The 25,309-nt window shown below is 44.9% G+C and overlaps 1 protein-coding gene across 1 annotated transcript in view; it reads left to right on the plus strand.

Moving 5' to 3' along the window:
• The first annotated feature begins 15,765 nt into the window (after nt 1-15,765).
• The window catches only part of LOC126213016 (ankyrin-3-like), a 29,598-nt gene continuing 20,054 nt past the window's right edge, over nt 15,766-25,309 (plus strand). Inside the window, exons 1-2 of the mRNA XM_049940577.1 lie at nt 15,766-16,403; nt 23,631-23,780. Coding sequence (XP_049796534.1) covers nt 15,781-16,403; nt 23,631-23,780 — 773 coding nt within the window. The 5' untranslated portion in view covers nt 15,766-15,780. The remainder of the gene's footprint in view (nt 16,404-23,630; nt 23,781-25,309) is intronic.

Genomic DNA, 25,309 nt, shown 5'->3' on the forward strand with positions numbered 1-25,309 from the left:
CTTAAGAACCAGTTACGTGGCGCATGCTGTGACTATACCAGTAACTTTGTGATTTTCTTGTTAGTAACATTACTAAACCAATAATAAACCAAAACCCGTCGAGTTACCTCTTCACAGTGTGAGATATGTAATGTCCCCTATTACGATTGTTATCTGAGTAAATGTCCATCAAATTATTGCTATTTAATTTCTGTAACAATACGTTATAGAAAGAAACCACGTCTACATTTTCGTAATACTTGATACGTACATTGTTTGAAAGGAACCACGTGGTAAACAAGTGTCTGTAGACCATATAAATGTTTAGTAACCACGTTGGTGCCGTCTGTAAGCATTAATTTAATTTCACATCTAATTAACGCCTGCTGTGTGCAGATTGTTACCAGAAATTGGAAGCAGAAGGGGACGCTAGGCTGTACAAAAATGTAACTCCCTATTCTGATGCCACGGAAACTTCCTGTGAGTGAGACAAGGTTTTAGCCAGTTAACTGATGAGTTACTGATTTTATAATTGCTAATGGCAGGCTGAAGAGCACTAAGGCTTTAGTCAAATCACACAAGGTATTTAGAGAAAAACAAATTCTGTTTCATCGCTCTAAGATATTCACAAATACAAAGATTGGAATATTCGTCTGAAAACCAAAGTATTTTTATTCGTAATTGCAAAACATTCAATACATTTGATTGTATGAATTAATTATTTTAATAATTTGAGGTTCTCCACATTTGTAACATCCAAATTGAGTTCCCTGGGATTTTGTGTGTGGTGCCTTTTTCGAAAGAGTTCATATGATGGTGTATTTCATTTTGATAAGACAAATACCGTGGTGAAGTGTTGCATTAAAACATGAGTGAAATCCATGTATTGCCTCTATTTCCCCAGAGTTAGTTTTCGGCTGTGTACTGCCATATCATGTGATGCTTATTTCTGGAAGGCAGGAGGGTTTTGTTGAGTTACCCAGTGGTTACACACAGGCGACTCATAACTTTCATGTAAAATATTGGGAGTTAGTTGTTCTAGGACATACATTGCAAGTCTAATGTCAGTGACATTTGAGCATCTCATGTGCCTGCTCAGTGTGTGTCATATACCGTCTGCCTCGTCTGATGCACTATCGCAACTTCCTCCCTGTGCCAACCTATTACCTTCAGAGTAGAACTAGTTATCTCATGTTCAATCTTCAAAATTCATACACGACTGTACTCAGGACGAAAAATGTTAGAAATACTTTCCTTATGTTTGATTGTAGTAGACATCTTCGGTGGAGGAAAGCCAACTTTCCCTCTGCAAGTCTGCCTCTTAAATCCGCATTACTTTGTCCTTCATCCGTAATTTTGCTTTCAAGGAAGCAAAATTCCTTCACTTCCTCTATTTTGTGATCGCAGACTTTGACGTTGAGTTTAAAGCTAATCTCATTTCTGGTATTCTTCATTACGTTCATATTTCATTTGTTTACACTCAGTACATATCTGCATTCATTTGACCCCCCCATTCCATACCACAGACCTTGTAATTCTTCCTGATCTTCACTGACATGTTTTCAATTAATCTTCTCCATGGCACTTTATAACAATTAATGTTAATCCAACTCCTGCAATTGTCTTTTATTTTCATTACGGTTTCCTAAATGTACAGATTAGACAGCGGGGGAGAAACACCGTTTCATTACCTTACACCCTCATTATCCGACATCTTTTCTCATAGTCTTCCGTTCTTATAGCTTATTTTTCGTTCCCATACATGTTATATGTTACCCAAATTTCCGAGTATTTCTAACCATTTTACGCTGTAGAACGCTTTTTCGACGTCGAAGAATTCTATGCAAGTATACTGATTCTTCTTAACTCTTGCATACATTACCAACTGGAATTTTGCAGTTGTCTTTTGCGTTCTGTCGTGTTTCCTATGCACCGACGCTACATCTGTTCTCCTGAACGGAGCTTTGTATGTGGACCACAGTCTCTTCCAGCCCCTCACCCTCCCACCGACGCAAGACTCTTAAGCTCAACAGCGAGGTGATACACTCCTGGAAATGGAAAAAAGAACACATTGACACCGGTGTGTCAGACCCACCATACTTGCTCCGGACACTGCGAGAGGGCTGTACAAGCAATGATCACACGCACGGCACAGCGGACACACCAGGAACCGCGGTGTTGGCCGTCGAATGGCGCTAGCTGCGCAGCATTTGTGCACCGCCGCCGTCAGTGTCAGCCAGTTTGCCGTGGCATACGGAGCTCCATCGCAGTCTTTAACACTGGTAGCATGCCGCGACAGCGTGGACGTGAACCGTATGTGCAGTTGACGGACTTTGAGCGAGGGCGTATAGTGGGCATGCGGGAGGCCGGGTGGACGTACCGCCGAATTGCTCAACACGTGGGGCGTGAGGTCTCCACAGTACATCGATGTTGTCGCCAGTGGTCGGCGGAAGGTGCACGTGCCCGTCGACCTGGGACCGGACCGCAGCGACGCACGGATGCACGCCAAGACCGTAGGATCCTACGCAGTGCCGTAGGGGACCGCACCGCCACTTCCCAGCGAATTAGGGACACTGTTGCTCCTGGGGTATCGGCGAGGACCATTCGCAACCGTCTCCGTGAAGCTGGGCTACGGTCCCGCACACCGTTAGGCCGTCTTCCGCTCACGCCCCAACATCGTGCAGCCCGCCTCCAGTGGTGTCGCGACAGGCGTGAATGGAGGGACGAATGGAGACGTGTCGTCTTCAGCGATGAGAGTCGCTTCTGCCTTGGTGCCAATGATGGGCGTATGCGTGTTTGGCGCCGTGCAGGTGAGCGCCACAATCAGGACTGCATACGACCGAGGCACACAGGGCCAACACCCGGCATCATGGTGTGGGGAGCGATCTCCTACACTGGCCGTACACCACTGGTGATCGTCGAGGGGACACTGAATAGTGCACGGTACATCCAAACCGTCATCGCACCCATCGTTCTACCATTCCTAGACCGGCAAGGGAACTTGCTGTTCCAACAGGACAATGCACGTCCGCATGTATCCCGTGCCACCCAACGTGCTGTAGAAGGTGTAAGTCAACTACCCTGGCCAGCAAGATCTCCGGATCTGTCCCCCATTGAGCATGTTTGGGACTGGATGAAGCGTCGTCTCACGCGGTCTGCACGTCCAGCACGAACGCTGGTCCAACTGAGGCGCCAGGTGGAAATGGCATGGCAAGCTGTTCCACAGGACTACATCCAGCATCTCTACGATCGTCTCCATGGGAGAATAGCAGCCTGCATTGCTGCGAAAGGTGGATATACACTGTACTAGTGCCGACATTGTGGATGCTCTGTTGCCTGTGTCTATGTGCCTGTGGTTCTGTCAGTGTGATCATGTGATGTATCTGACCCCAGGAATGTGTCAATAAAGTTTCCCCTTCCTGGGACAATGAATTCACGGTGTTCTTATTTCAATTTCCAGGAGTGTATATACAGGGGGATGGCACACTGTAATACTTGAGAATCGGGGCAATCCTCTTGGCTCCCAGATCTGTCCTTTCGTTCCTCGCAATTCCGAACTGTCCTGGTACCCAGCAAAAACACACCTAAATTCCCAGTCGTTGTAAATGGAGCAGGGAATAGCTTCCTTGATGAATACTAACGTTTCACAGAGTGAAGGGCACTTAGAGAATCGGAAGAGACAAGAAATTTATCACTGGAAGAATGTCTCACCTACTCCAATGACCCCAAGGTCGCATAAAATTCTGCATCAAAGACAGTAAACGCTTAAGGCAGTCTTATCTTGAGGACAAGATCTGACAAAACAACAGAGCAACCAGCAGAATCCCCTTGTAGCGATCCATGCATTAAAAACCGCTATATTGTTGTGGTGCCCAGGTAAAATGTCAGAAAATATGTCATTAAAAACGGAACCAGGAGTGTAATCTCTCTTGTAGTGCCCCAAATCTAAAATCATTCTGGGTCACTTCAGTAACCAGGGCAGCAGGCAGTTAAAACCCTGGATTTGGGGCACTGCTGGCTCTGCACTGAGAGACCCCAGCACTTGGTGCATGTGGATCCCAAATGGCACTGTGGCTCTTAAACGGTTGGAAATAAGAGGGATGAGCAACATTATAGTGTGTGGGTGAAGTTGTAGCAGTGAGGAACTTGCACACCTGATGCACTAGGAGGAGCTGCTGGTGGACGATAAGTGGTGATTCCCGAGCCTCAAGACATAGGCTTGGTATGGGACTGGTCCTATAGCGACCTATGGCCAACTGGAGTCCCTCAAGGTGGACAGTGTCAATTCTCTTCAAATCAGAAGGCCTCGCCAAAGCATAAGCCATGCACCCATAGTCCAGCCATGAACGCATAAAAGCTGCATAAAACTTCAATGCTCAGACACACATTGCTGCAGCTCAAAGCAAGTTCTTTAGCTGTCAGAATCTACATTCCTAAATCGGTAGCTAGGCACTACAGTCTCTCCCAGGAATGCTGGTCCCCATGTGCCGCAATGCCAGTTTCCTTGAGCATCAGCTCTCATTTCTTTTTTTTTTTTTTGGTCATCAGCCTACTGACTGGTTTGATGCGGCCCGCCACGAATTCCTTTCCTGTGCTAACCTCTTCATCTCACATTAGCTCTTGCAACCTACGTACTCAATTATTTGCTTGACTTATTCCAGTCTCTGTCTTCCTCTACAGTTTTTGCCCTCTACAACTCCCTCTAGCACCATGGAAGTCATTCCCTCATGTCTTAGAAGATGTCCTATCATCCTGTCCCTTCTCCTTATCAGTGTTTTCCACATATTCATTTCCTCTCCGATTCTGCGTAGAACCTCCTCATTCCTTACCTTATCAGTCCACCTAATTTTCAACATTCGTCTATAGCACCACATCTCAAGTGCTTCGATTCTCTTCTGTTACGGTTTTCCCACGGTCCATGTTTCACTACCATGCAATGCTGTACTCCAGACGTACATCCTCAGAAATTTCTTCCTCAAATTGAGGCCGGTATTTGATATTAGTAGACTTCTCTTGGCCAGAAATGCCTTTTTTTGCCATAGCGAGTCTGCTTTTGATGTCCTCCTTGCTCCGTCCGTCATTGGTTATTTTACTGCCTAGGTAGCAGAATTCCTTAACTTCATTGACTTCGTGACCATCAATCCTGATGTTAAGTTTCTTGCTGTTCTCATTTCTACTACTTCTCATTACCTTCGTCTTTCTCCGATTTACTCTCAAACCATACTGTGTACTGATTAGACTGTTCATTCCGTTCAGCATATCATTTAATTCTTCTTCACTTTCACTCAGGATAGGAATGTCATCAGCGAATCGTATCCTTGATATCCTTTCACCTTGTATTTTAATTCCACTCCTGAACCTTTCTTTTATTTCTATCATTGCTTCCTCGATGTACAGATTGAAGAGTAGGGGCGAAAGGCTGCAGCCTTGTCTTACACCCTTCTTAATACGAGCACTTCGTTCTTGATCGTCCACTCTTATTATTAACTCTTGGTTGTTGTACATATTGTATATGACCTGTCTCTCCGTATAGCTTACCCCTACTTTTTTCAGAATCTCGAACAGCTTGCACCATTTTATATTATCTAACGCTTTTTCCAGGTCGACAAATCCTATGAAAGTGTCTTGATTTTTCTGTAGCCTTGCTTCCATTATTAGCCGTAACGTCAGAATTACCTCTCTCGTCCCTTTACTTTCCCTAAAGCCAAACTGATCGTCACCTAGCGCATTCTCAATTTTCTTTTCCATTCTTCTGTATATTATTCTTGTAAGCAGCTTCGATGCATGAGCTAGTAAGCTGATTGTGCGATAATTCTCGCACTTGTCAGCTGTTGCCGTCTTCGGAATTGTGTGGATGATGCTTTTCCGAAAGTCAGATGGTATGTCGCCAGACTCATATATTCTACACACCAACGTGAATAGCCGTTTTGTTGCCACTTCCCCCAATGATTTTAGAAATTTTGATGGAATGTTATCTATCCGTTATGCCTTATTTGACCGTAAGTCCTCCAAAGCTCTTTTAAATTCCGATTCTAATACTGGATCCCCTATCTCTTCTAAATCGACTCCTGTTTCTTCTTCTATTACATCAGACAAATCTTCACCCTCATAGAGGCTTTCAATGTATTCTTTCCACCTATCTGCTCTCTCCTCTGCATTTAACAGTGGAATTCCCGTTGCACTCTTAATGTTACCACAGTTGCTTTTAATGTCACCAAAGGTTGTTTTGACTTTCCTCTATGCTGAGTCTGTCCTTCCGACATTCATATCCTTTTCGATGTCTTCACATTTTTCCTACAGCCATTTCGTCTTAGCTTCCCTGCACTTCCTATTTATTACACTCCTCAGCGACTTGTATTTCAGTATTCCTGATTTTCCCGGAATATGTTTGTACTTTCTCCTTTCATCAATCAACTGAAGTATTTCTTCTGTTACCCATGGTTTCTTCGCAACTACCTTCTTTGTACCTATGTTTTCCTTCCCAACTTCTGTGATGGCCCTTTTTAGAGATGTCCATTCCTCTTCAACTGTACTGCCTACTGCGCTATTTCTTATTGCTGTATCTATAGCGTTAGAGAACTTCAAACGTATCTCGTCATTCCTTAGTACTTCCGTATCCCACTTCTTTGCGTCTTGATTCTTCCTGACTAATGTCTTGAACTTTAGCCTACTCTTCATCACTACTATATTGTGATCTGAGTCTCCTGGGTACGCCTTACAATCCAGTATCTGATATCGGAATCTCTGTCTGACCATGATGTAATCTAATTGAAATCTTCCCGTATCTCCCGGCCTTTTCCAAGTATACCTCCTCCTCTTGTGATTCTTGAACAGGGTATTCGCTATTACTAGTTGAAACTTGTTACAGAACTCAATTAGTCTTTCTCCTCTTTCATTCCTCGTCCCAAGCCCATAATCTCCTGTAACCTTTTCTTCTACTCCTTCCCCTACAACTGCATTCCAGTCGCCCATGACTATTAGATTTTCGTCCTTTACATACTGCAAAAAAAAAAAAAAAAAAAAAAAGAAATGGTTCAAATGGCTCTGAGCACTATTTGACTTAACAGCTATGGTCATCAGTCCCCTAGAACTTAGAACTACTTAAACCTAACTAACCTAAGGACATCACACAACACCCAGCCATCACGAGGCAGAGAAAATCCCTGACCCCGCCGGGAATCGAACCCGGGAATCCGGGCGTGGGAAGCGAGAACGCTACCGCACGACCACGAGATGCGGGCTTACATACTGCATTACCCTTTCAATATCCTCATACACTTTTTCTATCTGTTCATCTTCAGCTTGTGACGTCTGCATGTATACCTGAACTATCGTTGTCGGTGTTGGTCTGCTGCGATTCTGATTAGAACATCCCGGTCACTGAACTGTTCACAGTAACACATCCTCTGCCCTACCTTCCTATTCATAACGAATCCTACACCTGTTATACCATTTTCTGCTGCTGTTGATATTACCCGATACTCATCTGACCAGAAATCCTTGTCTTCCTTCCACTTCATTTCACTGACCCCTACTATATCTAGATTGAGCCTTTGCATTTCCCTTTTCAGATTTTCTGGTTTCCCTACCACGTTCAAGCTTCTGACATTCCACGCCCCGACTCGTAGAACGTTATCCTTTCGTTGATTATTCAATCTCTTTCTCATGGTAACCTCCCCCTTGGCAGTCCCCTCCCGGAGATCCGAATGGGGGACTATTCCGGAATCTTTTGCCAATGGAGAGATCATCATGACACTTCTTCAATTACAGGCCACATGTCCTGTGGATACACGTTAAGTGTCTTTAATGCAGTGGTTTCCATTGCCTTCTGCATCCTCATGTCGTTGATCATTGCCGATTCTTCCGCCTTTAGGGGCAATTTCCCACCCCTAGGACAAGAGAGTGCCCTGAACCTCTATCCGCTCCTCTGCCCTGTTTGACAAGGCCATTGGCAGAATGAGGATGACTTATTATGCCGGAAGTCTTCGGCCGCCAATGTTGATTATTTATCAAAATACCGAAGACGTTTTGATTATGAATCAAAGACGCTACCCCTAGACCACGGGTCCTCCTCATGTTCATCTGGACATGATTTCAGCTCACACTCCTGATGGAAACCTCCAGCAGAATCTCCTGAACCTCAAAGATCCATTTCTCATCAACTTCCTGTCATTCGGGCTTCTGAGCAGTCTGCGATGGCAGCAACTTTTATCAAAGACCCAACTCTGGTATTTTCCACCTATTCCGAATTGGAAACTTTACCACATTGGTTGTTGCCCCAAGTCTGGAAAAGTCCCCGATGCCATTTTCACAAGGCGAACTGTGTTACTAGGAATTAGTGTGCCCACAAAGCTGAAATCTGCCACACCTCCACTTCTATATCTATGGACTTGTGACTGGGTGATGCCAGGGAATATTCTTCCCAACCATATTTTACAGAAGTGACACCGGTAGAGGCTATCCTCCTGCAGTCAACTCAGTTGCTGTCTATACAAGTCAAGTTGACACTGGGTCATCAGCTACAGTAATCGACTGGGCTACACAAGCCATTAAGTCTCCTCCAGGCACCCCTTCACAACAAAGTTATGTACTTTTAGTAACAACACCATTTCTGTTACAAGAAGTATCTGTTACAGGATATTTGCATAGCAGATGCTACTGTGGTGCACAGTAACTCCAGCTGGGATTCTGATAGTTGTGGCCCCTGGGGTCTCTAAACTGTCCAGCCTAGACCCATTCCATGCCTTGGGGCTTGAGATCTGCACCACCTCTGATACAGTCCAAGCCCTGGGCCTCTCCCTACACACCAACATCTGAGTCAAATTAGGACCAGTGTTTTGCCAGTGAGCATTCTGGGGTTCCAGTCACATATATCCCTTACACCTACTGCAGCTGCACATTTGTTTAAGGCCTGTAGCGTTGAGTTTGCATACCAGGATAAGGTTCAACAGGACTTGCAATACCTTCAGGATGAGAGCGTCCTCATCCCAGTAACACATGGCCAATGGGCCCTTCCATTTTGACTGTGGAGAAATCATCATGCACTGTGAATGCCCACTCCCAAGCTTCAGGACACTGTTTCCATCTCGCTGGATCTATGGTATTTGCCAAAAATGACCTTCATGATGGTTAGCTCCACCTCGCACTGCATAACAGCTCCCAGGAGATTGTAATCATAACTACCATAACCACTCCTTTTGGATTGCTCCAATATACACAGCTTCCGTTTGGCATAGCCAGTGTTACATCAAATTTTTGGAGGTACTATGAGCAAATCTTAAAGGACATCTCAGGGATCATTAGCTACCTTGATGATTTTCTGGTTGTTGGAAAGAATACAGCTGATGTTGCTCTTCTCCACATCCACAGAAGCTTACCTTCGTTGTAATCTTGGCAAATGTTCATTTTTTGTCCACCAGGTCGAATAATTAGGACACATCCTCAAGACATCAGGCATGTGTCTTATACCACATTGTGTGCCTGCCGTCCAAAATTTTCTGGCCTCGATAGATGCATCCCAGCTGAAGTCTGTCTTAAGTCAGCAGAACTGCTATCGACCATTCATGCCCCATGCTTCAGCGATTGTGGCACCACTCGCTCTGTAACAGAGTTCCCTGGAAGTGGCCACCCTAATGTAATAAGGCGTTCCAAAACCTGAAGATCTACTTGTCTCATGGCTTACAATCCAATGAAACAATTGGTATTAGTGGCTGATGCTGACTAGCACAATTTGTCCCATATTGAGAATGGCGTGGAGCGACCCACTGCATTTGTATCCAAGACACTTACAGCAGGATAGAGGAACTACAACCACATAGAACAGGAGGCTGTGGTCCTCATCTTTGGCAGCAAACGCTTCCATGACTACATCTATAGCCGCTGGTTCACACTCATGACAGATCATAAACCTCTAATGCGTCTCTTCAGGTATTCATCATCAATATCTACCTAACAATACCAACTCACATAGTGCACCAGTTGCCACTGTGGGCTCTGTTTCTCTCAGGATATGCCTGTTGTAGCCAATATCACCCTAACGCCACCCATGCCAATGCCAATATCCTATCGCAATTAAAAGTCAGTCAGAACCCAGAATTTCATGAAGATCCAGAAGTCTGTTTTCATGAGGACAGTGAGACTGCCATCATCAAAGGCCCATCTTCCAATTGGTGCACGCCTTGTGGGATAACACACGGTGACAGGCTGTGTCCTCCAGGAGGTTTTGCATTATACAACAGAAGGATGGCCTGCAGCAAAGTAATGTCTCATGTACCCAGACCTCCAAGCCTTCTGTAACACACAGCAAAAGTTATTATCCTTGCATCGCATTGTGCTGATAAAGGTCGTGATGGGCCGCGCTCTGGTGCTCATTCCCAGAACCCTATGGCATAAAGATCTTTGGCATCTCCATGATGGTCATTGTGATGTCATTTGGTCTCTCCTAGCAATGCATCCACTGGAAGGGTATGGAGACACTTAATGCAAGGATGATGAAAAAGTGCCTTGCATGTCAAAACAAGCGAGCTATGCCCCCCTGTCAGTATTTTCCATGGCCTCCTATGGTGACTCATTGGTCCTTTCTTCATTTTGACTTTTCTGGCCCATTCCTTGGATCAGTGTTTCTTCTGCCCCATACCTTCTTGGATCAATGGACGGTGTAGGTTTTCTTTGCAGGATCCAATGCAGGTGTGAACAGCTTACCTTTATTCTCCATTTGATTGGGCAGGCAATGTTTGAATTCCAGCTGTTGCGAAGAGGCCATTGCTGCTGGCATATCCATGAAGTATTGCCCCATCATGGATGCAAACCACTGATGGGTATCATAACTCCTTCTTCCACTGCAGACGCCTGTAAAGCGACTCTCTTTGCGCCCTCAGCCATTTCCCCACCCAAAACCTCATGTGGCCAGCAGCAATTCGTCATGGCTCTCATCACGAATAAAAGTGGATCCAGTCCCCCGCCCCCCTTCTCCCAGAATGGTGAATGCTCCAACACGGTCGAGGCCTCCAGGGCCGGCTGTTGCCTAGTTTCACTGGTGGGGGAGAAGGGCAGGCAGTGGCTGCATGAATTATGGTTGTAACGTGTAAGCCACAGAATGCAACACTCATGCAGTCCATAGCAGCCTGCAAGATTTTCAGAAGGCGCACCAAGAGCTACAGACCAACATATATCTCGCCAAGTAACAGTAAAAGGTCGCTGCCCTTATCGCCAGACCATGCCTTTATCCAGTCACGAGTTAGAACGGGACAGCACGGTTCTTCGTGGAGAATAACTATTTAAGGAAACCCAGTGATCACTGTGGACAGTACCCATCGACGGGAGTTACCCGATTCATGCTAGTGTCTATACGCCATCGATGATGACAGTGTAGCGGGGAGAAATAGGATTCTGATTTGGAAAACAGCTCTCACCGAGTATTGGTCATTTCAATGTTTAGTTCTGGCTCCAGGGAGTTACGTGGAGCAAAATCCACAGAACTGTATTTTGTTCGGAAACGCATAGGAGGTTTAGTCAGTTTGTAATGATAAATAGTGACAAACAGTTGATATGCCCTCTGAACGGACACAAAGAAACAAAGAACCTATTTTGCTTCAACTGGGACACTCAATAACGAAAAATGTATGGATTTTGCAGAAATTATCAGCTAAAGGGTAGTTCTGTAGTATGAATTCATAAACCCCACAGGAATTCCCCTACATAGATGCAGCACAGTCATAGACTTAACGGCGGAAACACGAGACATCAGGACTAAATTTTATCGGGAGATGCTTTACAATGGCACGAAAGTTACCCATGAACTTGTCATCTTGTTTGTCAAGTTCAGTAGGATCTAAGTCATTAAGGGGGCCTTAATGCAATCGCCTGACATCCACAGATATTCACCACATCGATGATAGGGTCTAGTCCTTTTCTATTTCTTCCCCACCAGCTTCGCCAACCCTTGGTCCTGGTGATGTTTCATATCTTTTGCCTTGTTCATCATCATGTGAACAAAATTTTGACCATGGATTAGAATAACTATATAGTAAGTATTGCACGCCTGGATGTTGAAATATTGAAGATCATGCTTCCACACCAGAAACTTGGAGTTTTCCAGGGCTGCAACATTTTGATTACTACCTTTACCAGACTTGTCATAGCGAAAAACAAACAGTACTTACAGAAGGCACCGTCCTCTTTGGCAGAGTATACTAAATAATGTTGAATGTACGATATTGGCAAATTTGCGAAGCGAGGGGAAATCTATAAATTGCATTAGGCACAGAAAAGGTTTGGAATTGTTGTAGCTTCATGTGGTAATCAAATTTTTTGATACTTAGCGAACAAATACGCATAGTTACAGCCCGATCGTGTATTGTCTCCACGCAGCCAAACATAACCATTTCCAGTCAATGATCGGCTCAATTGGACCAGAGGACCCAGTCCACTCCATGTAAACACAGTCCACACCAGTATGAAGCTAGCACCAGCTTGCACTGTGTCTTTTTGACTTTGTCGGGGTCTGCACCATCCTCGAACTCTACAATCAGATCTTACCAACTTTAATCGGGACTCATCCAATCAGACCACCGTCTTCCAGTCGTCTAGGGTCCAACCAATGTGATCACGAGCACAGGAGAGGGGCTACAGGGGAAGTCGTGCTTTATGCAAATGCACTTACGTTGGTCACCTGCTGTCATAGCCCATTAACGTAATTTCGCTGCACTGTCCTAAGAGGTGCGTTTATCGTATATCTCACATTGATTTTTGCGGTTGTTTCGCGTAGTGTTCCTCGCCTCTTAGCACTGATAAACGCCGCTGCTCTCGGCCTCTAAATGAACGCCGTCGGCCACTGCCTTGTTTGTGGTAGGTTCTCTCAGCATACTCCTGACGCTGTGGATCTCCAAATGTTGAATTGTCTAACGATTTCCGAAATTGAATGTCACATTTGTCTCCCTCCTCCTTCTAATCAGCGTTCAAAGTTTATTAATTCCCGTCGTGCGGCTATAATCAAGCTGGAAACCTTTTCATGTGAATCACCTAAATACAACAGACAGCTCAGCCAATAAACTGTCGTTTGATACCTCGTGTATGCCGGACTACCGCCATATGTGAAAGTGCATACCGCTATCCCATGATTTTGCCACCTCTGTGTGGATGTAGCAGCTGGCATCTCTCGTAGTTTGATTCTCGAACTTCAACCGTGGACTTCCTCTGGTATTTTTCTGATATTGTACCTAAACAGATAATCAACAAACCCCTTCTAGCCAGCATTATTTTATTGATTTCGTTGTTTGTTATCTTATTAGTCCCTTTGACTTTTCACGGTGTGCCTTTAACAACACATTTCAAAAGTATTCCGTTTTTCAGTTCCTTATATCACAGAGTCCAGATCTCACATTTACAATATGCAAAACACTACAAACACGCTTTTGGAAGCATTTTTCTGGTGTGTTAGCAGTCAGTTTTAGAGGCTAACATCTTTTTTCTAGGTTTTGTTCTGATTCTTACTTTTTCCTCGCTTCTTACTCCTCCAGCGATTTTATTTCCTAAATCAACAACAAAGTGTCAGAGTACGTGGCCATCCACGACAGGTACTCGGACGCTGATTTGTCGTCGTTTTGTCACAAACCATCGGTAATACAGTTTCGTCATGACTTTGTCCACTTCAATTTAAGGTGGAATCTAAGATGTGCTGAATCAAATTGTGCCGTTAAGGATATGTGAGTATTCACGTGACTCATTATTTTGATACAGGAAGAATGTCGTTTTGTTGTACTGACTTGTGAAGAACAATATTTCTACTAGGAGTACTATGTGGGTCGTTTTTGACCCACGACGGAATTTCGAGGCTGTTACCCGCCTCTATAATCATCGCAAGACCAAACGCTCCCGTGACTTTTCATCATTTATGGGGTTGTACAACTTACCACAATTTCATCCCCCCTAGCTCACTCACCTAGAAGTATGAAAAATATATCTGTTATACCAGTAGTACGATGTGGGTCATTTTTGATCCATAGCTATTTAACGCACAGTTTGATATCAGTAATACCGGGTTTCTTTCACTAAATATGATTTGGGCACGCCTCGACGTTATTCACGAGCTGTTAGGGTATATTATACTTTGGGCCAAAAAGAACGTTAAATACGAAGTATTCGGTTGTCGAATGATACTTTATATCAGCGAGGCTTTCCGTTTTCTATTGACTGGCGACATGCAGACCTACGTGAAGTAACATTGCAAAACTACAGAATAACATGTGACATATTATACTTCATTATTTTCATCGTGGCAGTGACAGTATAACAGAGGTAGTGGCGGAGGACATCCGTTGCCATATGTAATTTTATTTATGTTCGAAACAGGCTTATGTCTATTGAAACCATTTTATTGGTCTTGACACAGCTGCTGGTCTAAGAGATTAGTCATTTATTTGTGTGTATGACTTCTGAAGAAGGCTATATTATTATAGCAGAAACCATGGTTCAGATTTAAAAGAGACAAAATTTAGTGCAACTGTGGGCTGTTTTTCATTCGAGACAACATATTATACAGTGCAGAATCCCACCGCCCCCTCCTACACTATGGAGCACTGCTAACAGTTCTCTTAGACTACAGCAGATGTCAGTCGCGTCGCCCTTATGGAACGTCACGACTGACAGCTTCTTCACCTCCATTAAACAGGCAGATGCGCGCTGAAGTGGAGACGACACACTGTATACAACACACTCACAAGTCAGGCGACCATCTTCTCACAGCTTACGATGGGAAAACGTAAAAGATATCCGCATCCTGAGTAACATGCATGCTAGATGTCAGAAGAATGAGAATACTGAGAAGTAACTTCCAGAAACAGTGAAGTTTTATAATGACACTAAGGATGGATTCGATGTTTTTGACCAAATCGCTTGATGCTACAGTCTCGGAGTTGTTACACAACGATGCCCTGTACGTGTCTTTTCCTTGACCTCGCCATGATTAACGCTCGCACAATTTTTAAGTTACGTACCTCTGAGAAGATTTCACTTCGGGACCTTATCCTCAGAGTAGCAGATGACCTCGCTGCCTCTTACACACTGCAGACAAAAGTCAGTCTCCCCTTACAGCCACTCGATACTGCCAGTGGCCAACAAGGAATTAGAAGGTCTTCTCAAATTCAGGTTTCCTGCAGACAACAAAACAACAGAGGGAAATAAAACGTCAACTGCAACAAGTATGTGTGCAAAAGTTGACGAGCAAAAACTCTTGTCGGCTTTCTGAATCCCAGTTTAGGCAATTATGTCACGTCCTTGTTCTCAAATATACTTAAATGTTTATAATTATAGGCTGAAGTTATTTGTTCTTATGTTTTATTTCCTTCATTGAAATAACCACAAAAAATGAAGAGCATTTTAGTCACCTACTGCTTTTTAGAATCTTTCACAAATATTTGGTACTTTTCGTATTCTTCTATAAAAGGAAAAATACTATTAATACTCACATAAACAATTTGTTTTTGTTCTGTTTCAATCTTTTTATAAAGATAAACATTACAACATTGCTTTACCAAATTTACGAAAGATTGTGGAATTTCTTCTGTAACATTTAAATAAAAAGATGTTTACTTAGAGAAAATTTATATTTGACCGTGTACTATTCATTTTAGAGACGTATTGTCAACATGGAGACACTTAAAATACCACCCAAACAGGAACAAAATGGTGGTTTTCTACTGCAGGTCAAAAATGACCCACATGGTACTACCAGGGGTATGGCGAAGTCTGGTTCTTTTAGTGTTAGGAAGTGATGGTTGACGCAGATCGACTTGTGGCTCAAGCATGTTCTCACATGGAGGGTGCTGTGCAAGGGGGAAGGTCTACACAGTGACGCTGTGTTTCAGAATCGCCCACAGCAGAACAGGTCCAGGAGGGGACAGGGGCTGTAGCTGTGGACCTGGGCACCCTGCTGGACGCTGGAGGCAGCGCCGTGGTGACTCTGGGGGCGGGCGACACCCGTCTGGCAGCGCACAGGGCCGTCCAGGCCGCCAGGAGTCCCGTGTTCGCCGCTGTTTTCAGCCACGGCACGCTGGTGGCCGCAGTCCCAGACGTGGGGGGCCCGTTGCTGCGCCACCTCGTGGCCTACATGTATACCCTGCAGCCCCGCAGCTGGCCAGAATGGCCCCCCAGCTGCTGGTCGCGGCTGATAAGTACGGCTTGTCAGGCCTGAAGGCACAGTGCGTGCAGCAGTTGGCCGCACAGCTGTCTGTTGAGACTGCGGTGGCCACAGCTGTGCTCGCTATTCGGAACTCCTGTATCAGCCTTAAGAAGGCCGCCGCCGCCTTCATAAAGACTCATATTTTGCACGTGATGGCCACGAAGGGCTGGGAAGATGCGCTACATTGTCAGCCTGAAGATCTGATTGAAGTGCTCAGGCTGCTGTCTGAGCCACCAGCAGAAACCAGGTAAATACAAGAGAAGCTACATGTCTACGTTGTCCAGTCCTGTGTAGTTCTGTGTGTGTGCGTGTATTTCCAGCTCTTTTACGTGTATCTGTGCAGCAAAATACATCATCACTGACAGACATTTTCTGATATCTCGCGATGCTTTGATTGATTTCTCAGTTTAATGTTGTTGTTGTGGTCTTCAGTCCAGAGACTGGTTCGAAGGAGCTCTCCATGCTACTCTATCCTGTGCAAGCTTTTTCATCTCCCAGTACCTACTGCAACCAACATCCTTCTGAACCAGCTTAATACACTCCTGGAAATTGAAATAAGAACACCGTGAATTCATTGTCCCAGGAAGGGGAAACTTTATTGACACATTCCTGGGGTCAGATACATCACATGATCACACCGACAGAACCACAGGCACATAGACACAGGCAACAGAGCATGCACAATGTCGGCACTAGTACAGTGTATATCCATCTTTCGCAGCAATGCAGGCTGCTATTCTCCCATGGAGACGATCGTAGAGATGCTGGATGTAGTCCTGTGGAACGGCTTGCCATGCCATTTCCACCTGGCGCCTCAGTTGGACCAGCGTTCGTGCTGGACGTGCAGACCGCGTGAGACGACGCTTCATCCAGTCCCAAACATGCTCAATAGGGGACAGATCCGGAGATCTTGCTGGCCAGGGTAGTTGACTTACACCTTCTAGAGCACGTTGGGTGGCACGGGATACATGCGGACGTGCATTGTCCTGTTGGAACAGCAAGTTCCCTTGCCGGTCTAGGAATGGTAGAACGATGGGTTCGATGACGGTTTGGATGTACCGTGCACTATTCAGTGTCCCCTCGACGATCACCAGTGGTGTACGGCCAGTGTAGGAGATCGCTCCCCACACCATGATGCCGGGTGTTGGCCCTGTGTGCCTCGGTCGTATGGAGTCCTGATTGTGGCGCTCACCTGCACGGCGTCAAACACGCATACGACCACCATTGGCACCAAGGCAGAAGCGACTCTCATCGCTGAAGACGACACGTCTCCATTCGTCCCTCCATTCACGCCTGTCGCGACACCACTGGAGGCGGGCTGCACGATGTTGGGGCGTGAGCGGAAGACGGCCTAACGGTGTGCGGGACCGTAGCCCAGCTTCATGGAGACGGTTGCGAATGGACCTCGCCGATATCCCAGGAGCAACAGTGTCCCTAATTTGCTGGGAAGTGGCGGTGCGGTCCCCTACGGCACTGCGTAGGATCCTACGGTCTTGGCGTGCATCCGTGCGTCGCTGCGGTCCGGTCCCAGGTCGACGGGCACGTGCACCTTCCGCCGACCACTGGCGACAACATCGATGTACTGTGGAGACCTCACGTCCTACATGTTGAGCAATTCGGCGACTCGTCCACCCGGCCACCCGCATGCCCACTATATGCCCTCGCTCAAAGTCCGTCAACTGCACATACGGTTCACGTACACGCTGTCGCGGCATGCTACCAGTGTTAAAGACTGCGATGGAGCTCCGTATGCCACGGCAAACTGGCTGAGACTGACGGCGGCGGTGCACAAATGCTGCGCAGCTAGCGCCATTCGACGCCCAACACCGCGGTTCCTGGTGTGTCCGCTGTGCCGTGCGTGTGATCATTGCTTGTACAGCCCTCTCGCAGTGTCCAGAGCAAGTATGGTGGGTCTGACACACCGGTGTCAATATGTTCTTTTTTCCATTTCCAGGAGTATATATTCATGTCTGGGTCTCTCTCCACAGTTTTAACCCCCCACGCTGCCCTGCAATACTAAATCAGTGATCCCTTGACGCCTCAGAATATGTCCAACCAACGGATCCCTTCCTTCAGTCATGTGCTACAAATTCCTCTTCTCCCCAATTCTATTCAGTATATCCTCATTATTTCTGTGATCTACCAATCTAATCTCCAGCATTTTTCTGTAGCACCACATTTCGAAAGCTTCTATTCTTTTCTTGCCTACACCATTCATCACCCATCTTTCACTTCCATACATGGCTGGCTACACTCCATACAAGTACGTTCAGAAAAGGCTTCCTGACGCTTGAATCTATACTCGATGTTAACAAATATCTCTTCTTCAGAAACGCTTTCCTTGCCGCTGCTGGTCTACATTTTATATGCCCTCTACTTCGACCATCATCAGCTACTTTGCTCCCCAAATAGCAAAACTCATCTACTACTTTAAGTTTGTCATTTCCTGATCTAATTCCCTCAGCATCACCTGATTTAATTGAACTGCATTTCATTATCCGCCTTTTGCTTTTGTTGATGTCCATCTTATATCCTCCTTTCAAGACACTGTCCTTTTCTTTCAACTGCTCTTCCAGGTCCTTTGCCGTCTGTGACAGAATTGCAATGTCGTCGCCAAACCTCAGAGTCTTTATTTCATCTCCATAGATTTTAATTCCTACTCTTAATTTTTCTTTTTTTTTTCCTTTACTGCTTGCTTTATATATAGACTGAATAACATCAGGGATACGCTACGGCCCTGTCTCAGTCCCTTCCCAAACACTGCTTTCCTGTCAAGCCTGACTATTGTTATAGCTGCCATCTGGTTTCTGTACTAATTGTAAATAGCCTTTCGCTCCCTCTATTTGACCCCTGCCACCTTCAAAATTTGAAAAAGAGTATTCCAGTCAACATTCTCAAAAGCTTTCTCTATGTCCGCTAATGTTACAAACGTAGGTTTACCTACCGTTAATCTATCTTATAAGTTGTAGGGTCAGTATTGCCTCACATCTTGCAACATTTCTATTGAATCCAAACTGGTCTTCCCCATGCTCGCTTTCTACCATTTCCATTCGTCTGTAAAGAATTCGTGTTTATTATTATTCTGCTGTTACTTGTTAAACTGATAGTTCAGTAATATTCACACCTGTTAGAATTAAAGAAGTACTAGATCCAACTGGGTTTATTACCGGATAGGTTAGGTTAAAAAATCATTGGAGAACTTAATTATTCGTAGATTTATAAATGGTTTTATCATTATTTGCGGCCATTAGATGTGCTGAACTGCATATGTGCAACAGCCTTATAGGTTCTGGTGTAAAGTATCTGAATAAGCGGTATATTGCTGTGAAGAGGGTAGGAGCTGTATCAGCAGTGGGGTGGACACAGTGATGTGCTGCTCACAACAGATGTACACCAGACACAACGATGTGTAGTGTCAGCAGCCATGGCAGCGACCTGCAGGCTTTATTCTGTGTGCTGTGCAATTCACCAAAATCTCTTTACTCAATATTACATATATTGTTGTCTGCTGTCTCTTCTGGTGTTCACAATGAGATACTTACAACCGACATATGCTGCATAAAGGAAGGATGGCGTTGATCAACAAGCGTGTAGTCTGGCGTTAACACCAGGAACTCTGCAGCGCAGTTCAAAGAGATCAGAAAAGAATTTAAAACTTTCCATCTCTGATGTTGTCATGACATAAAAATTAAACCTTGGAAAAAAATAGGTGCTGTACAGAAGACGGTCAGACTGATCGCTATTTCCACATCACTACTGCAGTTTGATTTCTATGTTTCTCCTTCACTTTCTACACTCCTGGAAATGGAAAAAGGAACACATTGACACCGGTGTGTCAGACCCACCATACTTGCTCCGGACACTGCGAGAGGGCTGTACAAGCAATGATCACACGCACGGCACAGCGGACACACCAGGACCCGCGGTGTTGGCCGTCGAATGGCGCTAGCTGCGCAGCATTTGTACACCGCCGCCGACAGTGTCAGCCAGTTTGCCGTGGCATACGGAGCTCCATCGCAGTCTTTAACACTGGTAGCATGCCGCGACAGCGTGGACGTGAACCGTATGTGCAGTTGACGGACTTTGAACGAGGGCGTATAGTGGGCATGCGGGAGGCCGGGTGGACGTACCGCCGAATTGCTCAACACGTGGGACGTGAGGTCTCCACAGTACATCGATGTTGTCGCCAGTGGTCGGCGGAAGGTGCACGTGCCCGTCGATCTGGGACCGGACCGCAGCGACGCACGGATGCACGCCAAGACCGTAGGATCCTACACAGTGCCGTAGGGGACCGCACCGCCACTTCCCAGCAAATTAGGGACACTGTTGCTCCTGGGGTATCGGCGAGGACCATTCGCAACCGTCTCCATGAAGCTGGGCTACGGTCCCGCACACCGTTAGGCCGTCTTCCGCTCACGCCCCAACATCGTGCAGCCCGCCTCCAGTGGTGTCGCGACAGGCGTGAATGGAGGGACGAATGGAGACGTGTCGTCTTCAGCGATGAGAGTCGCTTCTGCCTTGGTGCCAATGATGGTCGTATGCGTGTTTGGCGCCGTGCAGGTGAGCGCCACAATCAGGACTGCATACGACCGAGGCACACAGGGCCAACACCCGGCATCATGGTGTGGGGAGCGATCTCCTACACTGGCCGTACACCACTGGTGATCGTCGAGGGGACACTGAATAGTGCACGGTACATCCAAACCGTCATCGAACCCATCGTTCTACCATTCCTAGACCGGCAAGGGAACTTGCTGTTCCAACAGGACAATGCACGTCCGCATGTATCCCGTGCCACCCAACGTGCTCTAGAAGGTGTAAGTCAACTACCCTGGCCAGCAAGATCTCCGGATCTGTCCCCCATTGAGCATGTTTGGGACTGGATGAAGCGTCGTCTCACGCGGTCAGCACGTCCAGCACGAACGCTGGTCCAACTGAGGCGCCAGGTGGAAATGGCATGGCAAGCCGTTCCACAGGACTACATCCAGCATCTCTACGATCGTCTCCATGGGAGAATAGCAGCCTGCATTGCTGCGAAAGGTGGATATACACTGTACTAGTGCCGACATTGTGCATGCTCTGTTGCCTGTGTCTATGTGCCTGTGGTTCTGTGAGTGTGATCATGTGATGTATCTGACCCCAGGAATCTGTCAATAAAGTTTCCCCTTCCTGGGACAATGAATTCACGGTGTTCTTATTTCAATTTCCAGGAGTGTATGTTCATTTCTGAAATATACCTACGGTTCACAGAACAAACTTTGTTTATTCTCCCCAAGTAGTAGAGTGTTATTAGATACAGGTCTTAAGATGTGTGCTAGAATCCAAGAAGACGGGTGCGGTGCTGAATCGAATCATGAGGAAGACATCCGTTTCAGGACGTGACACAAGTACGTCTGCAGGAAGCTGTAGGTACTTACTCCTCAAACAGCCTGCGGCCACTTCAGGAGACAACAGACCAGTCTCCGCAACCCAGAAAGATCCACAAAATGCGCAGATCCACACAGCGCTTCCCATTTCCTTTCGCCTTGTGTTCCGTAGTTCCAAAGGATATGTGCTGTAATTTGGACATTCCCATTCTCTAGCAAATTAGGAGAGGTGGTTTTATTAGTCAAAACACTGTATTTGCTTCTTGGTGGAACATCTGTCAGTTGTCTACCAACCTGGCAGCCTTGCTTGTAGTTCTCTATGCTGTTTCTAAAGGGTGCCCAAAGAACTTCACAGTGTTAGGACATTCCCTAGCCCATACATTGCAGTTACTGATACATCTCCCACAATATAAGTATTCATAAGACCTTTTGTCTCATTATCATTTTCTATATGCTGTATCACTTAACAAATGCACCATAAAATCCTAATGCCCAATAGTTCACACATATTTGCTTTTTGCAGATGTTTTGTGTGTGTGTGTGTGTGTGTGTGTGTGTGTGTGTGTGTGTGTGTGCAGTAGGTTCAGAAATTTCCTTTAGAGACTTATATGATTTGTAGAGGGGAGTGAGTACTGGAATCCATGTCCAGAAACAAACCGTTTCCCTCCTACGACGGTTTCAGTTCAGATGTTTAACTCATCCACTTCTGCTTGAGCAGCTGAGTTAGGTGTGATGCAGTACAGTTACTAGATAACAATTCGAAAGAAACACAACGAAAGATTCCTTTATCAGCTAAGCCTCCTTGTTTGTATTATCACTTAAATATTACGTGTTCACATTACTCCAAAACAAAAGATCAAGCTAGCATACTGTACATGCAGAAGGTAATGTTTAAGTGTTAATGCAAACAGATGTGTGGAACTGATAAATGGATGCTTAGCTGTGTTTACTTTCGGACTGTTACCCAATAACTGTATTACATCATGCCTAATTCACTTCCTGAAGCAGAAGTGCATGATTTAAACATGTAAACTCAAACTGTCGTAGAATGCATACAGTACATTTCCAGACGGGGTTCCTGTTCAACATATTATGTACTCTCCCCCCTCTACAAGTCCTAGTAGTTTTTAGAGAGAATTTCCGAACACCCTATGTATGCTTCCATCCTGATAGAGTTTCCACTCATCGACCTGTATCTTCTCCTCACTTGTAGCAACCACAGCTTACTTTAGTCACATTTAATGACTGATAATGATTTAATGCGTATTTACACAACATTGCATTGTGTCCTGTGTTACGTAACCCATGTCTCCTTAATTTAAATCCAATTCTTTCCTTCGTTCTACAGGAAATCTTCTTATCACAGTCTGATAGAACTGTATATATAGAATATGAGAATTAAACATAATTTCTATTTTCATTCGAATAACCACTTCTGACTACATATCACGCATAAGTGTATGTATAGAATGCTTCTGTTTGCCTTTTTTATCTTACTCATTGCTCAATGTTCGCTAGTTTATTGAGAGTGCTCGTTGGCCAATGTGAAACAAATATATTTACTTGCCTATTTTGGTGACAGTTAAACGTATTAAGGGAATAGCTGCACAGTATCACACATCTGTATCCCTTGCTTCTCTAAATTTCTTTTGGTGCACAGTTCAGAATCTGCTCTTCTGTAATTTACCAGCTGTGCATCCTACAGCCAAGTCCCTAACAGCTACCGATACAGTCTGATGATAATGGTACAAGTTGTACATGTAAAGATTATTTCCATTTTTATTTCTGTAGGAATGTTGTTTTTATGTATTTAAACTAGGCTGATGACTAGTTGTCATGTCAGTTCAACCTAAATGTTGACCTTAGCATGTATCTTTTATTTGTACTTTAATTTATTCAGCCTGTTGTTTGCTAAGCGATGCTACTAGTGTGGGGGCTAAACCGATTAGCACAGGAGTAAGTCCTTCGTCTCAGAGGACCCACTACTGATGTTGCAAGTGTGTGTTCTATTAGTTGTGTCTGGACAGACTCTCAGCAGCACTGTCTGCAGTAGGCTGCCCTCTGTCCTCCGTGTGCACTGCGTGACCACACCCTGTGTCTCTGCACAGCACTCCAGCCACTGGAGACAGCGAGGTCACCCCGACCAGTCAGCTGCACACTGGCCACAAAAACTGCAGCAGGGCTCCTGTTCCAGCTGCAAAGCACACAGCTACCTGCCCCACTCCCACATTTGACGATGCTTCCGTCTCTTTCCTGCGGTGAGTACTGTCGCTATGCACCATTTCCACATTCACCATACCACTTATGAGGGCATTATCTAAGTGATCTTTTCCAAAAACAGAATTTCATTTTATTGTATTTTTCGATAAAATAGAAGTTATAATTGTCAAGAAACGGCATTTTATTTGTTAATTTTTGATGTTTGTGTAAGCATGTATCATAGTGTATCTCGAGATATTTCTCTGGGAACAGAGTGTGAATTACAACCCGTTCAGACCACAGTTATTTGACAAAGGTACTATAAACAACTTTCACTCTCCAAATGTAGTGAATGAATAGGTGTGTCGGGTGAAAGTTATCGTTTCAGTGGTGGTTTCCCATCTCCTAAAGTAAATTTGTATAAAATTGGTGTTACAGCTACATTTATGCATTGTAACTAAAAATATTACTTTAATGCGAATAAATAATTATGTACAAGTTCGTTATGGTCGTCAAAAGGAAATGATGATGGGTCATTATGAAGGAAAAGACGTAAAAATAATATCCATTAGCAGAATAAAGTTATGGACTGTTGTAGAATGAAGTTTAATTTTTATGTGATTTCCTGTATTTTTCCTTCAAATTATTTTTTGACGTGTCAGTATTTAATAACAACTGAAAATTTGCGCCATACTGGGTGTAAAATACCTGTTTAACATTTGCAACAAGCAGTAGCCTTAACTAGTAGGTCATCCTATCAAACGACCTCACTTGGCTCAAACTTTCAGCTGTCAGTTTTATTTCCATGTTTGTTTTGCAGACACTCTAATTGCGTTTCACATAATGAGCCGGAACAGCGCCATTGGATGAATGGCGTCTGTAAGAGACGGAGGTTCAGTCTGCCACGAGAGCTGAATATGAGGTCGTCTGGCAGTAGTTGTTGTAAATCATTTGTTGGAACATCAGCCTCAATGAAACTGGAAGTCACACGTGTAGTCGTGTGGTGAGGCAGCCTAGTAGTAAAGGCGACTGCCTGTGATGAGCGAGAAGTCCGTATTCGACAGTCAGTATGGGACAAATTTTCGGTGGTCACTACATAATGGTCAAGATGGCTGCTCATGTTAATCAGGCAATCCTGCAGCACGTGTGGTCAGGTCGAGTCGTGTGTATTGGCGTGCGGCGTCTTCTGTAAAGAAATCCCTGCAATTGACAGTGTGTCACACGTGTTGTGGGTACAGATCTTGGCTCAGCATGGGGAAATTTCAGCGTAAATGGATCCTGATATCGACTTATGTTTATGCAAATCGATTGTCGATGGTAGCAGATAATGGTAGTTGACTTCACGAAAAACTGTAAGAGCACATTGCATTACATTTGTTGCATATTTAAAGACCTGTTACCTGACATTTTAAAAAGCATGTTTTGCATTATGCAATTTTGCATATAATACTGCATTGTTCTACATCACTAGTAAAATTAGTTTTGCGGTATAAAAGGATGGCAATAACAATGAATTAGTTGCAGGAAATAGAGTATTAATAAATGATAGTAATTTAGAACAGAAATTAGAAACATACGAAAGGAATGA

This window comes from Schistocerca nitens, chromosome 11, assembly GCF_023898315.1.
Source record: "Schistocerca nitens isolate TAMUIC-IGC-003100 chromosome 11, iqSchNite1.1, whole genome shotgun sequence".
Classification (NCBI taxonomy): Eukaryota; Metazoa; Arthropoda; class Insecta; order Orthoptera; family Acrididae; genus Schistocerca; species Schistocerca nitens.